This window comes from Condylostylus longicornis, unplaced genomic scaffold (assembly GCF_029603195.1).
Source record: "Condylostylus longicornis isolate FDR11 unplaced genomic scaffold, ASM2960319v2 ptg000018l, whole genome shotgun sequence".
Lineage (NCBI taxonomy): Eukaryota > Metazoa > Arthropoda > Insecta > Diptera > Dolichopodidae > Condylostylus > Condylostylus longicornis.
The window spans coordinates 11,581,137-11,600,339 of NW_026577987.1; the positions used below are offsets into that span (position 1 = coordinate 11,581,137).

At 26.8% G+C, this 19,203-nt stretch overlaps 7 protein-coding genes across 8 annotated transcripts; 3 read left to right on the forward strand and 4 right to left on the reverse strand.

The window, feature by feature from the left end:
• Nucleotides 1-604: 604 nt before the first annotated feature.
• LOC129606421 (DNA-directed RNA polymerases I, II, and III subunit RPABC3) lies at nt 605-1,214 on the forward strand. The gene has a single exon (XM_055516746.1). It carries the CDS (start codon nt 703-705, stop codon nt 1,153-1,155), a length of 453 nt encoding a protein of 150 aa, XP_055372721.1. The 5' UTR covers nt 605-702; the 3' UTR covers nt 1,156-1,214.
• A 969-nt stretch (nt 1,215-2,183) lies between these two features.
• Nucleotides 2,184-3,985, forward strand: LOC129606205 (acetyl-CoA acetyltransferase, mitochondrial). Of its 2 annotated transcripts, XM_055516367.1 has the most exons (5): nt 2,184-2,363; nt 2,417-2,532; nt 2,591-2,639; nt 2,813-3,104; nt 3,157-3,985. In XM_055516367.1, exons 1-5 carry the CDS (start codon nt 2,337-2,339, stop codon nt 3,927-3,929), a joined length of 1,257 nt encoding a protein of 418 aa, XP_055372342.1. In that variant the 5' UTR covers nt 2,184-2,336; the 3' UTR covers nt 3,930-3,985. The 2 variants fall into 2 exon arrangements, with proteins under 2 accessions (XP_055372342.1, XP_055372343.1); XM_055516368.1 differs by lacking the exons at nt 2,184-2,363; nt 2,417-2,532 and having other exon boundaries at nt 2,591-2,673.
• Nucleotides 3,986-4,368: 383 nt separating this feature from the next.
• Nucleotides 4,369-5,920, reverse strand: LOC129606206 (citramalyl-CoA lyase, mitochondrial-like). Its single transcript, XM_055516369.1, has 4 exons — nt 5,783-5,920; nt 5,062-5,725; nt 4,834-5,012; nt 4,369-4,550 (listed from the first exon to the last, which is right to left on the reverse strand). Exons 1-4 carry the CDS (start codon nt 5,840-5,842, stop codon nt 4,452-4,454), a joined length of 1,002 nt encoding a protein of 333 aa, XP_055372344.1. The 5' UTR covers nt 5,843-5,920; the 3' UTR covers nt 4,369-4,451.
• Nucleotides 5,921-7,546: 1,626 nt separating this feature from the next.
• Nucleotides 7,547-9,414, reverse strand: LOC129606336 (uncharacterized). The gene has a single exon (XM_055516608.1). The coding sequence runs from the start codon at nt 9,326-9,328 to the stop codon at nt 7,607-7,609; it is 1,722 nt and encodes a 573-aa protein (XP_055372583.1). The 5' UTR covers nt 9,329-9,414; the 3' UTR covers nt 7,547-7,606.
• A 421-nt stretch (nt 9,415-9,835) lies between these two features.
• LOC129606286 (fidgetin-like protein 1) lies at nt 9,836-11,686 on the forward strand. Its single transcript, XM_055516523.1, has one exon. The coding sequence runs from the start codon at nt 9,980-9,982 to the stop codon at nt 11,654-11,656; it is 1,677 nt and encodes a 558-aa protein (XP_055372498.1). The 5' UTR covers nt 9,836-9,979; the 3' UTR covers nt 11,657-11,686.
• On the reverse strand, nt 11,677-12,917 carry LOC129606287 (enoyl-[acyl-carrier-protein] reductase, mitochondrial). The gene is made up of 2 exons (XM_055516524.1): nt 12,618-12,917; nt 11,677-12,567 (listed from the first exon to the last, which is right to left on the reverse strand). The coding sequence occupies exons 1-2, from the start codon at nt 12,823-12,825 to the stop codon at nt 11,708-11,710; spliced, it is 1,068 nt and encodes a 355-aa protein (XP_055372499.1). The 5' UTR covers nt 12,826-12,917; the 3' UTR covers nt 11,677-11,707.
• Nucleotides 12,918-15,552: 2,635 nt separating this feature from the next.
• Nucleotides 15,553-18,079, reverse strand: LOC129606436 (centrosomin-like). The gene is made up of 5 exons (XM_055516769.1): nt 17,943-18,079; nt 17,481-17,581; nt 17,169-17,395; nt 16,177-16,443; nt 15,553-16,078 (listed from the first exon to the last, which is right to left on the reverse strand). The coding sequence occupies exons 2-5, from the start codon at nt 17,554-17,556 to the stop codon at nt 15,863-15,865; spliced, it is 786 nt and encodes a 261-aa protein (XP_055372744.1). The 5' UTR covers nt 17,557-17,581; nt 17,943-18,079; the 3' UTR covers nt 15,553-15,862.
• Nucleotides 18,080-19,203: the final 1,124 nt, after the last annotated feature.

A 19,203-nucleotide genomic window follows, 5' to 3' on the forward strand; every position in this document is an offset into this window, starting at 1 on the left:
TTTTTTTTGAAAGTGTAGCAAACTTTGTCTTTATAATATATTAATGGTTGAGAATGTTGAACGGCTTTATAAAGGAACGGAATTGATAATCAATTTATTAAATTTTGTTGAAAGTGCTTATAAATATTACAGCTTGATCGTGTATCTCGCTTTTTTACTCACTTTCTATTCACTTTCAAATCAGCATTCTCAGTATTTTCTAATGGATGTTTCACGTTTCCAATAAGATTACTCATTTTTTTAATTGGATTTTCGCATTTTTTCTTAAATTATCGACTGAACGTCTCTCTTTTAAAAACAAAGTGTATAAATTTTGTATACATTTTAGAAAAAAACGAGATACGAAATACTAAATAATTCTTGTCACTTGAAAATTACTTTATACAAGTATATGATAGTTACTCACGATTAGGCGATCAGGTCCTGTTAAGCCACTTAATTTATTTTTATTTAGCAGAAAAATTGTGAATGTTAAAAATCACGCGTTGGACGAACTAAAGCTACAAAGTTTGTGCAACACTGAATCATTCTTTTAAAAGCACATTTGTTATGAATTGTGACATTTAATTTTTTTTATTATTATGGGTTTTTGTTGTATTGACGAGAAAGTAAACATAGTTTCAAATTTATATTTTGATTAACCTAAAATTTTTAAAACTTATTGAAGAAATTTATACTGGTTAATTATTGAAACGCCGAAATATGGCTGGTGTGTTATTTGAAGACATTTTTAATGTAAAAGATATGGATCCTGAAGGAAAAAAATTTGACCGAGTTAGTAGATTGCATTGTGAATCAGAATCTTTCAAAATGGATTTAATATTAGATATTAATTCTTGGTTGTATCCAATGGAGTTAGGCGACAAATTTCGTTTAGTTTTAGCTACAACTCTCAGGGAAGATGGATGCCCAGATAGTGGAGAATTTAATCCACTAGAGCAAGAGGGAACAAGGGCGGACAGCTTCGAGTATGTAATGTATGGGAAAATTTATAGAATAGAAGGTGATGAGGCGCATAATGAAGCTTCAAGTAGACTATCAGCTTATGTATCTTACGGTGGTCTTCTGATGAGACTGCAAGGCGACGCTAACAATTTACACGGTTTTGAAGTAGATCAGCATATATATTTATTGATGAAAAAGCTTGCATTTTGAAAAATACTTATGTATATTTTTACTTTATCATAATAAAAAAAGTGTATTTTTTAAGGAAATTGTGTGTTTTGTTCGTAGTTATGCGACCCATTTTGAAATGAATTTAAACAAAAAAGTGTTTGTATTTTTAAAAACCAAATAAGAAGAAAAAAATGAAATTTTTGTTCATTATTTTAATATGTTAGTAAAAATCGGATTTTAGAACCTCCATATGCAGATAGAACTTGTATTTGTAAGAGATATATGTATAAATGGAAAAAACAAAATCATTTGAACATAATCTAAAAGGAAGATAGGTATGCCCATTACTTTTCGTTTTTGAATATCCACTTTAAAATTTTAATCAGTTTAAACAAAATTAATCAATTTATACAAGCTCAAAATTTGCGGTTGACAAAATTTGCAAAAGTGGTTGCTTAGAGTTACGGTGGGTAGGTATACCTACTTACTTATTGCTATTATCCACCTATAATTTGATATCAAGATTGCAAATAACTTTTTCTTAAAATATGTATCTAAAGCTAGTTAATCACTATGTTTGAGGAAAACCCATAATACAAAATACAAAATATTTTTAAAAACATTTAATGAATTTATTTTCAAAAGATATTGTATTTCGAATCTATGTACATATATAGTTAAAAAGTTATGAATATACAGAATAGATCCACTAACACGATATTTTAGTCAAGGATACAAACAAACTGAAATAATAAAAAGCATATTTTATACTGTTTGAAACATAAATTAATAAGTAAATAATGGGCTTTCAGAAATGCCAATATATACATACATATGTATGTATGTACGTAAATATTACACTAGTCTGAGCTCAGTCAATAATCTAGCTTCATAATTTATAAACATTACCGAAATCGAGGTGCTCAGATCAACTATAAGTTTATCTTAAATATAACTTGAGAGAAAATTATTTTACTGAATTTTACCAAGAGACAATAGAAATAAGAATATAAGACAATAAACTGATACATATTTGGATCAAGTCATCCCTAGCTTTCATTGATATCTGCTATTTATCAGCAAGTGAAGTCTCGTAGTGTAAGATAAATATGTAAGTATGCACATAAGTATTGCTTCTATTTTTCAATGAGCAACGTCAACCTTGATCAAGGATTTCATTTCTTAAAATATTGTTAATAAAATTTAAATTTCAGTTAAATATGTTCAATTTTATTGGAAATTTAAAGGTAAATTAGTTTTTGTTTATAACATATCAAAAGTATAACGCGTAAATATTTAGACTTTGACCCTTTCAAATTCCTGCACGAGATCGATGGTGCGACATTTTTCTTCAAAGCAATTAAATGATGTGGTTATTGTTGCCGCTGCCAGAACGCCGATAGGCAGCTTTAGAAGGTATAATATTAGATTAAAAATTTCTTAAATTTTTATTAAAACTTATATAATATTATAGTACCTTATCAAATTTATCTGCAACCCAATTGGGAGCTGTAGCAATCAAAGTGAGTTAATAAATTAAAGGACGAATAATTAAAGGTTAATCTTCAACTACTGTTAACTAATAACTTCTTTTCCTTTTATACAATAAAAAAATATTACTAAGAACTGCGCGTGTAATTGCTGCGAGTAATTTTTTTTAATAATATCATTTTTATGTGAAATTCTTAATATATAGGCAGCAGTATCTAAAGCTGGAATTTCTCCTGATAATGTTGATGAAGTTTATATGGGAAATGTAGTATCAGCTGGCTTAGGTCAAGCGCCAGCCAGACAAGCTGCAATATTTGCAGGGCTTCCAAATACAGTTTGTTGCACAACTGTAAACAAAGTTTGTTCTTCTGGAATGAAGTCAGTAACTTTAGGTTCGCAGTCCCTAATGCTTGGATTAGCAAATGTAGTAGTTGCAGGTGGGATGGAGTCAATGTCCAATGTGCCGTTTTACTTGAAAAGGGGAGAAACACCATATGGTATGATGTTTTAATATCCGTATAGAATATTTTTGTTAAAATTTTTTTTTAGGCGGTATAAAATTAATTGATGGCATAGTGTTTGACGGATTAACCGATGTTTACAATAAATTCCATATGGGAAACTGTGCGGAAAACACTGCTAAAAGTCTTGGTATAACACGAAGTGATCAAGATGAATACGCGATCAGTTCGTACAAAAGATCAGAAAAAGCTTGGGCCGAGAAAATCTTTGACACTGAAATAGCACCAGTAAAAGTACAACAAAAGCATAAACCAGAGATTACTATTTCGCAAGATGAGGAATATAAGCGTGTCAATTTTGATAAATTCGATAAGTTGTCAACAGTATTTCAAAAAGATGGGGGAACTGTAACTGCCGGTAATGCGTCAACTTTAAATGACGGTGGTGCTGCCTTGATTTTAATGACAGCGCAAGAAGCGGAACGCCTTAACTGCAAACCTTTAGCTACTGTTGTAGGTTTTCAAGATGCAGAAACAGATCCAATCGATTTTCCCATTGCACCATATTTCGCGGTTGACAAGCTACTAAAAAAAACTGGGATAAACAAACAAGATATTACCATGTGGGAAATCAATGAAGCGTTTTCTGTTGTAGTTCTTGCTAACCAAAAAAAATTAGATATCGATCCGAAAAAAATAAATATTCATGGTGGAGCGGTATCTTTAGGTCATCCAATTGGAATGAGTGGAGCAAGAATAGTCACGCATTTGGTACATAGTTTAAAAGGTGGTGAATTGGGCTGTGCATCAATCTGCAATGGTGGCGGAGGGGCTACATCGATTGTGATAAAAAAACTGTAAGAATTTCTTATTTAAAAAAAGTAGAAATTTTACACCAGATTGGCATTTATTTTATATTGAGTTTATATTACCTAGCAGTTATGAAATAATTACGAATATACATACTATATATTTTCTTACAATACACATGTGTAATATGTTCTTATATATTTGTTCTTTTTTTTTTCTTTTCGCCAATTTTTAGAGACAATAGAATCCCAACATTACCAAAACCAATATTAACCTTATTTACAAAAGACGAATGTCAACTTTGTGACAAATTAATTGAAGAATTAGAGGTTCATTTTAAAGAAGAATATAAATTAGAAAAAGTATATATAACAGAAAAAGAGAATATGCATTATTTCGAACTATACAAAAATGATATACCTGTTCTACATTTAAATGGTCAATATTTGTGCAAACATCGATTAGATAAAAAATTATTGAGAATAAAATTATCTGAGTTAAATAAAAAAAATTGTTAGGGTTTTATGAAAAGACAAATTGCCTTTAATTGAACATAATTAAATTATTTTAGATTCAATTTCTTTTGTTGGTTAATTCGGCTAGTTTCAGTATATTTATCGCTTGTTCCACAGTTGGATTATCAATCATTTGATTTTCAAATACAAAAGCACCCTAAAAAGAAAAATGTTATATGAAACATGTTACAAAGAAAAAAATTACAATTAATTATATTAATTATATAATAGCAATTTTCAAAAATCCTTTTCCTTTACTATTAAAACTTTCGTTTTTAAAAATCCTAGCAAATTATAAACGTTCACTTAAACACAAAATTGTTAAATGCTTCAATTACTACTACAACATTATATACCAATTAAAAAAAGCCCCTTATAAATTTAAATTTTTTTAAAAATACTGCAAAAAACGATAATTATATGTAATTAATTGCACTTACTTTCCCAAGATTTTGGTGTTCTTTATAAGCATCTAAACATTTTTTAGCCCATTCAACTTTGTGTTTGGCAGGCATAAAAGCTTCTTGAACAATCGGTACCTGAGCAGGATGAATTGTTTGCTTTCCTGTATAACCCATCTTTGAACCTTCTAAACATTGCAATTTCAAACCATCTAAGTCTAAAATCAAAAATTTTCATGACAAATTATACAAGTAGACGAAGAATACCTTTAAAGTTGATATATACCATATCTATAGCTTGTAATCCAAACGCTTTAGCAGTCAAAACAATTTTTTGTCTTGCATATAATATATTAGAAGAATCTGACACGTCCCGAGTTGCCCCTAGGTTTGCCAAAAAGTCATCACTTCCAAAAACAATCCCGGCCGGCATAAAGTTACATTCTGACGAACTTAGATGTTTCAATTTTTTACAAATGTCCTTAATATTTAACACAGACTCGCATGACTCGCAATAAAATATAAGGTTAATACGTTCATTTTGATTGCCAACGACTTTTGTTAATAAGGCAGAAAATTCTTCTACGTCTTCAGGCTTATCTACTTTTGGAAGAAATATTGTCTTAGGATTTTGCAAAGGGTTGGTTTCACTAAAAATTGTTTCCAAATCATTCGCTAACAGGCCAGATTTTAAAGAATTAACTCTAACAGCCCAATCTCGTCTAATATTCTTTAAATTTGGAAGGTCATGATTGAAAATTTTTTTAATTCGATTCCGTGCATCCTCCTTCCTATTATGCGCCACTCCATCTTCACAGTCAAAAACTACACAATCGACTGATGGGATTGTTAAAACCTTTTGGATTAGTTTTTCATTATCCCCAGGCACGTAAAGAATTGCGCGACGAGGTGGTTGGGCTGACATATTTCTCTATTTAAGAAATAAATAATGTGATTTCAATTTGTTTTACTGCCGCTAACTTCTTACCGAAAAAGAATTAAAGCCTTTTACTATTAAATTAAAAAATTTAACATTTTTACAAAACATTTTATCAATTAAAAAAATTTTTTAGTATTGTTTTGAATCGTATCAGCTGATTTGTTCATATACAGCGACCAGTGCTTTCCCAACAGTACATGATTAAAGGTAGAAGCATATTTGACATATTCGATACGTTTTTTTAGTTTCGTAAAGTTATTCAGCATTTTTGCGTATTTAAAAGATTGACGTTAACTTCCCATAAGAACGTCATTCGCTGTTTATACCGTTCAGATTTTAACTTCGCAGTTGAAGTTTTTAACATTACCTCAGTATAATATAAAATATTGGGACTTATTCTGAGTATTAAATAACTAATCGACATTTATCGTAAAATTTCAAAAAGCTCTATTATAAGCATGAATAACTTGTATAAATTGGTTTATCTTTAAAATAATAATACCGAACTTTTTACGATAATTATCACTATCAATTAGTAATTCGTTACTCAGAAGAATAATCGTTAAATTGGCCACATATTAAGCGAATTTTAGAGAAAAAAAGAAACGAATTTTAGCTACGAAGAAAATGTAATTATAAGTAAACAAAATTAGATAAAAAATTATTTATATTTAAAATACAATAAATTAAAAGTTGCCAAGTGATGTATTATTATGGTATTAAAATTCAAATAAAAAAATAACAAAAAACATTCTCTGAATTATCTTTTAATCTAAATAATTTATATACATATATAGATATGTATGTAGGTATATCTAGGCAATAAAAAGCATGCAAAATATTTCAACGTTTCGAAATGAAGAAAAAATGTATGTATATATTAGCAGTCAAGATCAATTCAACTTACTCAAGACCGTTTTGTCAGAGTACTCTTTTGTCAAGATAACTAATACATAATAATATGCGTGTGTAAAATTATTTACTTATTATATTGAATTCAAAATAGAGAGTTAAGATTGAATTAAGTTAAATCAAAACAAATAGTTGAAAAATTCTTGATTGATGAATTTTTCTTTAAAAAAATCGGTGTTAAGTATTTCCAATCCAACGTTTTAAAAATTCAAAATCGCACGACTTTTGCTATATGTTGTAAAAATCGTCATTGATCACCGACAAATCGGATGATAAACTATGAAGATTTGATTTGTGTTAGCTAGATGTGAATGTAAATTTATATATGTATGTATGTATATATTTTAAAATCCCCAGAACTAATACTAGTCTCCAATTTTTTAGGATACTATTACATTATTGAATTGTAACTTCGCGCTATTATTTCATTACCAATTGCCGTTAACACCATATATAGCAGAGTTCGAGTCACAGACACTTTTTCCTATATGTATAAACGTTATAGTTCCTAGGTATAACTCTTATATGTATAAATTTAAAAATAGTAAAAAAAGATGCCACTAATCTTGATTTGTATTTGTTTTGTATTTCATATTAAGTCGATTGAAAACCAAGACAAGACTATACAGAACTTAAATTAGGTACATACATTATTATATTTTATTTTTTATTATAATTTTCATATATTTTATTATATTTAAATTGTACAAAGAAATATGTACATAGTTATATTGTTTATGTAACTATATCATGCTATATAGTTCTATATAAAGATACATAAATCTTAAATTACAAAACATACTCGATAACCAATAAGGTATACATATACATACATTTGTATAATAAAATAATGGTGTATGGTGGATATAATTAAAAATAGTCAAAAAAATTCTAAACAAATCAAAGCTAAAAAATTATATTTTTTTATATCCGAATAAATAGTGATGATTGTTTAACAATTTATCTTGGATAAGATAACACATTTAGTTGTTTCGTTATTTCTGGAGACTGAAATTTGTTTTCATTTTTCATGTCAATATTATTTTCATCAACATTAGCTCCATTTAATGAATCGAAATTGAAAAAATAATTCGTAGAAAACAAATCTAGTATATCTCCATCGTTGTTATTTCCTTTATGAATTTCTTCTAAAGGTAGTGATGTAAATATATTATTACTATGTGCAATATGCTTAGAATTATTCTCAGCATCTGTTTTTATCTCATACCAATTTCTGTCATCGACATCATAATCAACAAATTTCAAATTATTACTTTTTGAGGAAAATGCTTTATCGTCTTCAAAGCTTTCTAGAATATTCGTCTTTGAATTTGATAATAAATTTCTATTTTGAATAGCAATATCTTGAGTATTCGAAAATTCATCCAGCATCAATTCTTTTTCATTTTTAGTTAAATTTAAATTTGGAGCTGTTATTAGTGCTAAACTCATTAACAATACCATTAAACAAGTAGTGGGATGTGTAATTTTATCCGTACCTTTCGTAAGCAAATTTTGCATTTTTTTCATTTGCGATACTAAACTTTGATTTTGCAATTGCAATACTTTGATGCGTTTCATTAAATTCTGGTTTTCCTCCGTGCATTGTTTTACACGCGCTTCCAATCCAATAACATAATCTTTTTTCCGTTTTCTTGAATCTTGAGCTGATATTTTGTTACGAATTTTTCGGCGTATTCGTTTTAATTCTCTTTCCTCATTTTTAGTCAGAGGATAATATTGTGGTAAAGTTATCCCTTCTTTAGCTAAAAGCCGTTTTTCTTCAGAGGTTAATATAAGCTTGGGATATTTTAATTCTTTTTCATTGACACTCTCTGTTTCATAGTCCATTTTATCATCTTCGTCATCTTGATAATCTTTCTCAATATGTAATCCATGTGAATATAATTTTAAATTTGGTTCATTTTCAAATGTTTTTTCTTTAGGTATGGTTTTTAACAATTTAACTGCCTTGAAATCTTTTATGCCCTTGACCGATATAGGAATTAAAATAGAATGTTGATTTTTAGGATTTTGATTGCTCTTTTTTATTTCAGCAATTTTACCCTTGCTAATGAAAAATGTTCCAGGATTTGTTTGAATTTTTCCATTATTTTTAGAATTATTTATTTGAATTGTGACATTTCTATTTTTATTAACACTATTATTAAGTGGGGCAACTTTTACAACTTTAATTTCTTTTGGTGTATTCGCTTTATCAAGGGATTTATTTTTCGAAAATATGTTTGTGTTGTTTGGTGTTATTGTAAATAACTGAGGAACCTTTTGTACAACTACCTTAGGCAGAGTTTTCTCATCATTTTCATTTGATGGTTTACTCAACAATTGTGGAGAATCCTCGGTAAAAACATTTTTATTTACATTTTCAGTTGCTAAATTTAATGTATCATTAATATCAACATCTAAGTTATCCGAAGAAACTCCAGAATCTGAAGAACTTCCTGAGATGTTTTCAGCCTCAGAATCCAAACCCATACATATTTCGTCATACGGATTTTGAAAGGAATTAATTGGAGAATTATCATAGTTACCCAAAAAGTCAAATGGATCGGTGAAATCGTAACACCAATTTTCGTTCAAATTTTCCAACGGAGATCTAACGTGTGCTTCCATCAAATCGTTAAGACTCTCAGGATTAACATCACCAGACAACATATCCATTATTTATTTTTAAAATACCTCTTTTCTGAAATAATTTTTCTAATTACAATATATCTTTAAAAATTGATGAAATGACGTGGACTTTTGAAATGTCATTTGACATTAGCCATCTTTTTTTTTTGTTATCATTTTCTGTTTCAAGATTTTATCAGCATTAGGATGAGCACACACTGTTATCAAACATTTTTAAGTGTGTATAAGCGCAAAAGAGAAAAATTTTAATCCAGTTATCTTACAAAAAATAATAATCTTCGTGAACGAGATCTTCAACTTATCATAAATTAATTTTTGGTAAGTTGAAAAATAATTTTTGTAAATTGGTAATTGTTTGCTGTCACATAAATCCTTTGTACAATACATATCTTCATTTTTATTTAGAAACCATGTATTGTCCAAATGTGTCTTTACTTTTTGCAGCTTTGTTTATAAACATTATCAAAAAATATTAGGTTCTCCAATCTCCAAAACTCCAAACAAACCGGAACCCTAGACCGAAATAGAATAAGTGATCACAATTCACAATTTTCAAATTTGAAAACTTGAAAAAGTCTTAATTTTAAATGTAAAATCACAATTATAGTTTATACTTCCATTGTTATATTGTACGTGTATATTTTTGTACATATACAAAAAATAGATTACTCAAAAAATATGGACGGTGACGACACAGCTCCTTCAAACAAATTCAATAAAGAAAAGAGCTTGGCTAAATACCTTCTAAGTTTTAATGAATCATTGCAAAACGATAAAAATAATTCGAGCACTATTTTGAGATCTTTTTATTCAAATTTGCTAAGATCTCCAGAAACTGATTTAATTTCTCAAAATTTAAAAAAATATGGAGAACTTAAAGACATGACTTCTTGGAATAGCAGTTTGGACAGCAGAAACTATAAAAATAGAATATTATCCAAATGTAACAAAGAAAAGATCTGTCCTTTATCTAATATAACTGAAATTGATGTGGAGAATATATTTTCCAATCCTATACATACTAATGCCTGTCAGGATAGCGAACTTAAGATCAAGAATTTAGAAGTAAAGGTAAAAGAAAACAATGTATCAGAAAAAATTTGGAAAATTCAGGATACAGAAAAAAGTTCAAGAGAATCAAGTAAAAGTTTTGATCAACCGAAGATTTTTCAACAGAAAAAAGTATTACAAAACCTAGTCAAAAGTTCCGATGATGACAAAAAATTGCCTACTTCAGTTTTTAAAAGTGCTCGCGAAGAGTTATTGTTGCAATCTTACAAAAATCGTAACTCTGGTCAAGAAGTTTACTCCGGAAATATCAAGAAAACTCTTGGAACAAGAAGAACTGCTCGATCTGAATTTGTATCTCCGGTTCAAAAAAATTTTAAAAATATTGAGAAAAACGAAATTTCCTTTGAGGCAACTAAAAATGAAGTGTTAGATGATCGACTAATTAATATTGATCCAAAAATGATAGAGATTATAAATAACGAAGTTATTAACAATTTAGAACACATTACTTGGGATGACATTGCTGGTTTGGAGGATGCTAAATCTGTAATAAAGGAATCTATAATTTGGCCTATATTAAGACCTGATATTTTTACCGGAATAAGGCGTCCACCTAAAGGTATCTTGTTTTTTGGGCCCCCAGGAACAGGGAAAACATTAATTGGAAAATGCATCGCCTCTGAGTCCAAGTCAAAATTTTATAGTATAAGTGCCTCCTCGCTTACATCTAAATGGATTGGAGATGGTGAGAAAATGGTTCGTGCTTTATTTGCCGTTGCAACTGTTAATCAACCCTCAGTAATTTTTATTGACGAAATTGATTCCTTATTATGTAAGAGAACTGAATCAGAACATGAAAGCTCGAGAAGACTTAAAACTGAGTTTCTTGTCCAGTTAGATGGCACATCAACTTCCAAAGATGACCTTGTATTGATAATTGGAGCTACAAATCGCCCTCAAGAGTTAGACGATGCTGCTCGTAGACGTTTCGTTAGAAGATTATATATCCCATTACCAGATGTAAAAGCCCGTATTCAAATAATAGAAAATCTTTTAAAAAATGTAAAACACGTCCTTTCTAATTCAGATTTTGCGCTAATTGGTGCAATTACTGAAAATTATTCAGGAGCTGATATTGCTTCGTTATGTCAAGAGGCATGCATGAAACCTTTACGTTCTATCCCTGTAGAGGAGATGTCATATTTCGACAAAAATAACGTGCGACCTGTTTTTTTAAGTGATTTCAAAGACTCGGTAAAGAAAATTAAACCAAGTGTTTCAATAAACGATTTAAAGCAATACTTGGAATGGAACGAACTATATGGATGTTGCGAAATCAAATAATAAAGACGAAGTAAATGCCAAAATAAATTTAACTATATATATATTTTTTTACTACTTATCAGAAAAACTTAATATAAACTTTTTTCCTGTGAAACCTTTAAACGCCATTGCTTCACTCATTGCCGTTTTGAATTCTTTTAAAGGAATTATTTGATGAATCGGTGCTTTAATTTTTTTCAATTCAAGTAAATTACAAATTTCGTTTAACATTTCCTTTCTCTTCGGATTATCAAAATTTTCTTCACTCCATCTTGTCATCCAAAATCCATAAAAAGATATATCCTTAAAAATAAGAGTAGCTGTTGAAACTGTGAGTGGTTCTCTCGACATCCCACCGTAGGTAACCAAAGTTGCTTTATTCGCTAAATGTCTAATAACTTCCGTCGCACTTTTCCCCCCAACACAATTGAACCCTAATTTTGGTTTTTTCAATACATTCTTAAAAATATCAGTTTTTCGAAGTTCTTCTTCAGTTAAAACTTCTGTTGCTCCAATATCTTTTAAATAGCGTTTTAAATTTTCAACATCCGGACGATCTCTTACAACTCCGACTGATTTAATTCCCCAAGCATTACAAAGTTGATGAACTGCCTGACCAACTCCACTGTTTGCTCCATTTTGTATTATTACGTCATCGGCTTTTAAATCTCGAAAATCTTTAAGCATCCTGTATGCCGTACATGGGTTAACTGTAATAGTAGCTGCACTAGCTATATCGATATTTTTCGGTATTTTCAGCAGATTTTTCTCAGTAAATTTTGCGTGCGTTCTCCAAGTCCCTAATCCTGTCGCAAAAGGTATAACTCTATCAGATATTTTAAATTTTGTCACGTTTGGCCCGATAGCAGCTACTTCTGCAACACACTCGTTACCACCGACTGCAGGAAATTGTGGTTTTACAGGATATTTCCCTAAAAAATTTTACTATAATAAAATTTCATAGTGAAGAATATTTTCATACCTTGGATTGTATTTATATCCGCTGGATTTATTGGAGAAGCAATTATATTTACCAATACCTCATCATTTACCGGATCGGTAACTTCTTCCTGTTGTATTTCTAATACTTCTGCCGGTTCACCGAATTGCTTATATTTTAAACATGAAGCAAGTATTGATTTTTTCCTAACGTGGATTTTATTTAATCTTAAAAATACGTTTAGTAACATTATAAATGGTGACCAATATGACCTATATCCTACAAAATCAAATGATAATAATGTTAAAAACAAAAATGAAAATTCGTTGTCAATTTTTAATAAATTTTTATGGCAACTGTCAATAGCATAGAAAATTTTGACAATACACATGCATATGTAATTTTAATGTCAATAAAGATGCGTTTAGACAAGATATTCAACAAGCGCCTTGTCCAAATTCCAGAAATATGATCAAGGTTCTGCCCATTTACATAATATGCATACATATTGTAATTGATTTAAAAACTTGTTATACCTATCTCTAAAAAAAGTTTTCAAAAATTATCAAAAATTGTTTGCGGGCTGTCGTTAGTTGTCTCAAGAAACCCATTTTTTTGTTAATTTAAATATATATTTTTAATCAACATAATATATTTGTTTACAGGTTGCTTTATCTTTTACATAAGTTCAATTAAATAAATTCTAAGATAAACGGTTTCGTTAATTAGTTTTAACAATTAATTATTTTAAATTTTATTTTTTTTAGAAATAACTTCATACAAAAAATATATTCATTAACATAGATTATATATATACATACATACATACACATGTAAATATCATTTGAATTTTTAATTTTATTTTAAAAGTGCTTTATAGTGTACATAATTATATTTATTATTTAGTTTTGTATATTAATTGATAAGCATATAAATAACCTTCATATTGTTTTATTTTGTATAACAGTTGCTTGCATATGTATATAAAATATATTCTTACACTGAGTAAACCATTTCATAGTCAATGTTCCTAGATAATTTCATAAATTAAAATATAAAAAATAGAGATTATTTTAGATTGTTATGTAAATTTTTAAAACCATATTGCAGGCAAAGAAGATCATAATAATATTTTTATAGAATTCGAAATTATTATTTGCTATTTACATAAATTTCTTTTATTATTGTGACAAGACGCTCACTCTTTGTTGATTTCACAAATTAATAATTTGGTTTATAATTTATAACGTAAATAAGGTGTTGACAAGCAAGTTTAGTATCATTTTTGACAAATAAAGAGATGTTATCCACGAACAGGATTGCATAATGCATGTGGTACTTACTCATGTTCTTTTACTTAAGTACATAAATTCAGAAAATTAAAGTCTTTATTATTTTATATAATTTATTTTGGAATTCAAAACAAAATTCAATCAACAATTTTATTAATCATCTTTATCACTCATTACGGAAAAAAAAATACCAAATAATAATCCCATTATTAAAGATGGTAAGAAAAAACAAGTATTAGAAAAGTTTACCTTCAATTCGGCAATGAAATTTTTTCTTAAACATTCTCGATCTATAAATTTTTCATTTTTTTGGTCATTATTTTCATTAATATTTTCCATATTATTATTATTATTATTTAAAGTTGGATGGGAATCATTTTGTTTATTGCAATTTTGAAAAAATTCTGTTAAATTTGACTCACTTTTTGATTTGTGAAATTTTACAAATTTTGAATATTGGACACGAGAAATTGTTGAATATCTTTTAAAATTATTTTTCAAGTCATTACTTTGTATTATTATTTTACAATTCGTAAATTTCTTTTCAAATTTATTATCATAATTATTAAAATATACACTGACTTTTTCTTTTAATTTATAATCTGCAAAAAATTTTGAATTCTTCATCTCAGTTTTAATATTAATTTTATCATAGCTTGTAAGTGATCGGTTTAATCCTAATGATTTTGAAAGACATTCATTTCTTGATAAATTTCTTAAATGATATTTTATATTAAATGGATTTTGGAAGATTGAAATTAAATTATTTAAATGATAGTTTCCATTTAGTATATTAAGTTCTTTTCGATCATTAAAGAAATTCATCTTTGAATTTTCTATTTGTTTTGATAAATTCAATATTGTTTCTTTTTGATTTTCACTTATCAACTAAAATTGTAAAATAAAATTATTTAAATTAATTAAAATTTAATAAAAACAATTATAAAACAGTTAATTGTATAAATATCTGTATTTTGTATATTACATATTAGGATATATGGCATTTAATAAATATTTTGTTTTATTATCAAAAATTTGAAATCCCTATATACATAGATGTGCATGTGTGCAAATGTAAATCCAAAGAGTTCAATATAAAAATTAAAATACTTGCTTTTATCCTTTTAACAAGATTTTCTTGTTCTTTAATAATATCTGAACTGTTTTCTGCTACGCTATTTTTAATTTCAATGTTCTTCTTTAATTGATTATTTTCAATTTTTAATTTTTCTACAATTTCTTTTAATTTTGATATTTTATTTTCTTCCTTTCTCAATTCATTTAATACATTTTCTTTTTCATCTAATTTTTTCTTTACAAAAAAAAAAAAAAAAACAAAAGAATTATTTTGATTGTGTGCTTCCTTTATACTTATTATTAATTAATGAAATTGAATTTATGAAAAATTAATATTTAATAAAACAATTATTTTTTTTAGTATTTTTAATACATATAAGTAATAGTTTTAATAAACTAGCTTTCACGAAGCAATAAAAAAAAATCAACGCCAGCTCAACTCAACCTATTACTAGCATTTGAATAATTGAATTAAAGTTTTTAATGGAAAACGGCATAAAACAAAAACAAAAATTAAAATCCATCTTTCCGAAAATATTATTTGTAGCCATATATCGAAAAAGTGCGTGCTAATCAGCTACATTGTCTTGCGAATACTATTGAAAATATTATTAAATTTTCTGAATAAAACCAATTTCGAATTTCCATTTGAAATTCTATACCACAAAATCTCAATATTTTTGAATAACATTCCAACACCTTAAGTAATAAATGTGTTCAATAGAATTTAGGCATATAGTGTTCTAAATTTTAATATTATATAGTGCTCTAAATTCGCAAAAATTCATCATATACTGGTTTGTTGTCTTCTATTGCAAATATGCTAAAACTAATTTTCTGAGAACTTCAATAATTGCACAATTTCTGAGAACTTTAATCCCATATTTAATGCTTTTACGTAATATATGAAAAGTAATATTATTTGCTTACTTCTATGTTAGTTAAACATTCTTCTTTTAATTTTAATTGTTCAATTAATTGTTTTTGCTGGAAATCATTCTGTTTTATGCTTTCCTCATATTGATTTATTAATTTATTTTTTTCTAATACAATTTGTTCTAAATTTATATTTTGTTTATTTAAATTTGTAATTTTTGTTTCTGCATCTTTAACAGATTCTTTAAGTTCGCGCACCTACAAATAAAATAATTTTAAAATTTTTGGCTAGTTAAATATGTAGTGTAACAAGTAGTTCTATAAATACTATATATTATTATGTATGTATATTGTACCTTTTTTACTATATCTATTTTGTTACCATCAATGTTATGTTTGTCAATTAATTCATTTATAATATTTTCTTCATTTTTTGAACATTTCTCTAATGAATATTTTTCAAATTCCAAATATTGTATTTTATGATTCAATTCATCAATTAATTGTTCATATCTTTTTTCAGTATCCTTTTGTATATTTTCCATATGAGTTAAAGCTTCACCAGCTTCGATTAATAATTGTTGTTTGTCTTGAAGATCAATCTTTAACATTTCGGTTTCAATCTTTAGAATAAAATAAATATATTTTATATTTATTTTATTGTAATTTTTTATTAAAGTGAGTAAAAAATAAATAAAAACTCATTTGTTCTAAAATTATTTTCGTTTTAATTAAAATATTTGTTCGAAAACAAACTTTCATTTACTCCAAATGTTAATTAAGACACAAATTAAGAATCTTTAAAATATAAGTATTGGTATACGATTCTAGACACGAGTCTTTATAATTAAATAGATTTAAAAAAGAAAAAATTATTTAAAAAAAAAATTATGAGGAATTCATGCAAGCGAAGATTTTTGGTTTTGAATAAATTTAAAATTAATGCAATAATAAATTCATTTGCCGACCAATGTAAACATGTATAGTATGCTAAATACAACTTCGCCCAATTTAAATATTTTCTTTTTAAATCTATCACACAGGATCTATCACCTATGGTGGTCGAATGAAAGTGAGAAAAGAATTGAAATCATATTATGACTTTGAAAATTTGAATAAATTTAAGAAAAAAATTAAATACATATCTCGAATTTTGAGTCCTAATTTTCTATAGCAATCAAAGGACCCCAAAATTTTAGTAAGCATTCTACAAACTTGGCTTCGGTTAAAAAAAAAATTGATTTACTTATTTGACATTTTTAATTTTAACTTAAAAAACTTTCCCATAATGGCCATGTGAATAAATTTAGAACAATCTTATTCTAAAGCCGATTCCATTTCTTATTACCTTATTATCTAAAAACTGTTTCATTAAAGATTCTTCTCCTTCTGCTAAATCCATTTTATTTAATTCTGGAATTTTCTCTTCAAGAAAATATATTCTTAATTTTAAATTAAAATTTTCTTTTCGTAAACTAGACATTTGCTCTTCAATTTGTCGTATAGAACGATTTTGTATTTGTGATTCAAATCTGTTATTATAAAATCGATTTGTTGATAGAAAACCATTTGGATCTATTCAAAAATTCAAAGAAAAAAAAACGTATGTATAATTATTTAAAATTGCAGTATACATATTATGTATTTTGCGTATAATTACCATATTGCAAAGAATTTTGCGAATTGGATGAAAATTTTTCTTCTAATTGCTCTAAAAATGATTTAAATTTCATCATCGTTTTTTTGTTTTCAAGTTTGATCCTGTAAGAAAATAATATTGTTATAATGTGTGTGCATATGTACATATGCACATATTTTTTATATTGACATACATACATACATATGTACATATGTACGTATGGAAGTCTGTAATGTAGAAGTTTGACCTTAAAATATTTAAAAATTTTTTGCAATATTATGCTTATCCGATCAAAATTTTAAATTTCTTCCTTTGAAAAATGGAATATTTTAGAATATTTGGAATTGGATAAAAAATTCAGCCAAAAAATAATCATATACATACATATGTACATATGTAAATATTCGAAACACAAAGAAATTTAAAATTAAAAAACTTCATGAACTTTATTTTTTATTGATTCTTAAATCATATGTAACTTACTTGAATTTATTATTAAAATATTTTTTTTTTGATTTTATTAGAGAATATACCCAAATTCACTTTCAGCAATAATAAAATTTACTATTTGTCTAAAATTTATAATACACCTGTACATGTACTTTTAATTAAAACATAAATTCGAAATTTAGAAGAACAAATTTGGAAAAACTCTTGCACACCATGTAAACTTGCAAACTGAAATGAAAATCAAGAATTAATTTTCAATTTTGTAATTTTTAAATTTCTATTGTTTTTAAAAATTGATTTCAATTCAATTGTTTGAGCTTGGAGAAGTTGATATTTCTGTTTTTGGATATGCATACAAAAAAAAATCAAAGTAAATACAAAGCGTACTTATAATTAATATGGATTGCATCACAATCTTAAAAGATTTTCAATTTTTATAAAAGCGTAGATTGCATTTTTGTTTTGTAAAATTTTTTATTTGTAATTTTAGAGTGTCGGTAGTATTTGTTATATAAAAAATCAAGATTTTTTTTTTTTTTTGAAATTATTTTCAAAAAGCTTTTTTAGTTAACTATAAAAATATATTTAGAGATGATCATTTATTACCTAAGATACATACATACACATACACAATATGTACATTTTAAATACGTGAGCACCCATCTAGGTCGAACTTTTAATAAAAATATTCTTATTAAACGATTTTTCTTAAAAAAAAAACAAACTTAATATCAGATTATTATTTAATTTTTTGATTTAGATTTTAGAACATTGATAAATAAAAAAATACAATGTTATTATGTATGTAAGGATAAGCATTACATAATATAATTTCAACTATAAAATACTGTCTATAATAATTCAGTGATCAATCTAATTGGGCAGTATATTATTATTGAAGCGTTTCAACTAGCAATAAAGAACTTTATATAATATTGAAAAAAATAGAAAAATATTACATATTCAGATGGTTAGATAATGATATTGTAATGGTTCTAGATAATTTAGATACACAATTACCTACCTAATTTTAGCATAATAAATAATAAAAGTTTATAAAATAATTAATTGCATATTTATTTATCATTATTTCATTTATCATTAGGTACACAGTGATGAAATTATGCAAGATTTGAGTAGATTTGTCTTAATTTGTCTTTAACTCCAAGTTTATAATAATTGGAAAAAATTTATCGAATAATCGCCCTCTTCTATTTTTGTCTACTATGGAATTCTACTATGGAATTGTCTACTGTTCAAAAATGTATTTTTGATATTTAGTGTTTTAGCAATA

Coding starts and splice junctions, on each gene's coding strand:
- LOC129606421 (XM_055516746.1), top strand. CDS start 703: ATGGCTGGTGTGTTATTTGAAGACATTTTTAATGTAAAAGATATGGAT.
- LOC129606205 (XM_055516367.1), top strand. CDS start 2,337: ATGTTCAATTTTATTGGAAATTTAAAG. Junction 2,364..2,416: donor ATTTTATTGGAAATTTAAAG/GTAAATTAGTTT, acceptor GTAAATATTTAG/ACTTTGACCCTTTCAAATTC. Junction 2,533..2,590: donor CCGATAGGCAGCTTTAGAAG/GTATAATATTAG, acceptor ATAATATTATAG/TACCTTATCAAATTTATCTG.
- LOC129606206 (XM_055516369.1), bottom strand. CDS start 5,842: ATGTTTTGTAAAAATGTTAAATTTTTTAATTTAATAGTAAAAGGCTTT. Junction 5,726..5,782: donor AAGGCTTTAATTCTTTTTCG/GTAAGAAGTTAG, acceptor TTTCTTAAATAG/AGAAATATGTCAGCCCAACC. Junction 5,013..5,061: donor GGTATATATCAACTTTAAAG/GTATTCTTCGTC, acceptor TTTTGATTTTAG/ACTTAGATGGTTTGAAATTG.
- LOC129606336 (XM_055516608.1), bottom strand. CDS start 9,328: ATGGATATGTTGTCTGGTGATGTTAATCCTGAGAGTCTTAACGATTTG.
- LOC129606286 (XM_055516523.1), top strand. CDS start 9,980: ATGGACGGTGACGACACAGCTCCTTCAAACAAATTCAATAAAGAAAAG.
- LOC129606287 (XM_055516524.1), bottom strand. CDS start 12,825: ATGTTACTAAACGTATTTTTAAGATTAAATAAAATCCACGTTAGGAAA. Junction 12,568..12,617: donor GGATATAAATACAATCCAAG/GTATGAAAATAT, acceptor AAAATTTTTTAG/GGAAATATCCTGTAAAACCA.
- LOC129606436 (XM_055516769.1), bottom strand. CDS start 17,556: ATGATGAAATTTAAATCATTTTTAGAGCAATTAGAAGAAAAATTTTCA. Junction 16,444..17,168: donor AACAGTTTTTAGATAATAAG/GTAATAAGAAAT, acceptor TTTATTCTAAAG/ATTGAAACCGAAATGTTAAA. Junction 16,079..16,176: donor AAATAGATATAGTAAAAAAG/GTACAATATACA, acceptor TTTTATTTGTAG/GTGCGCGAACTTAAAGAATC.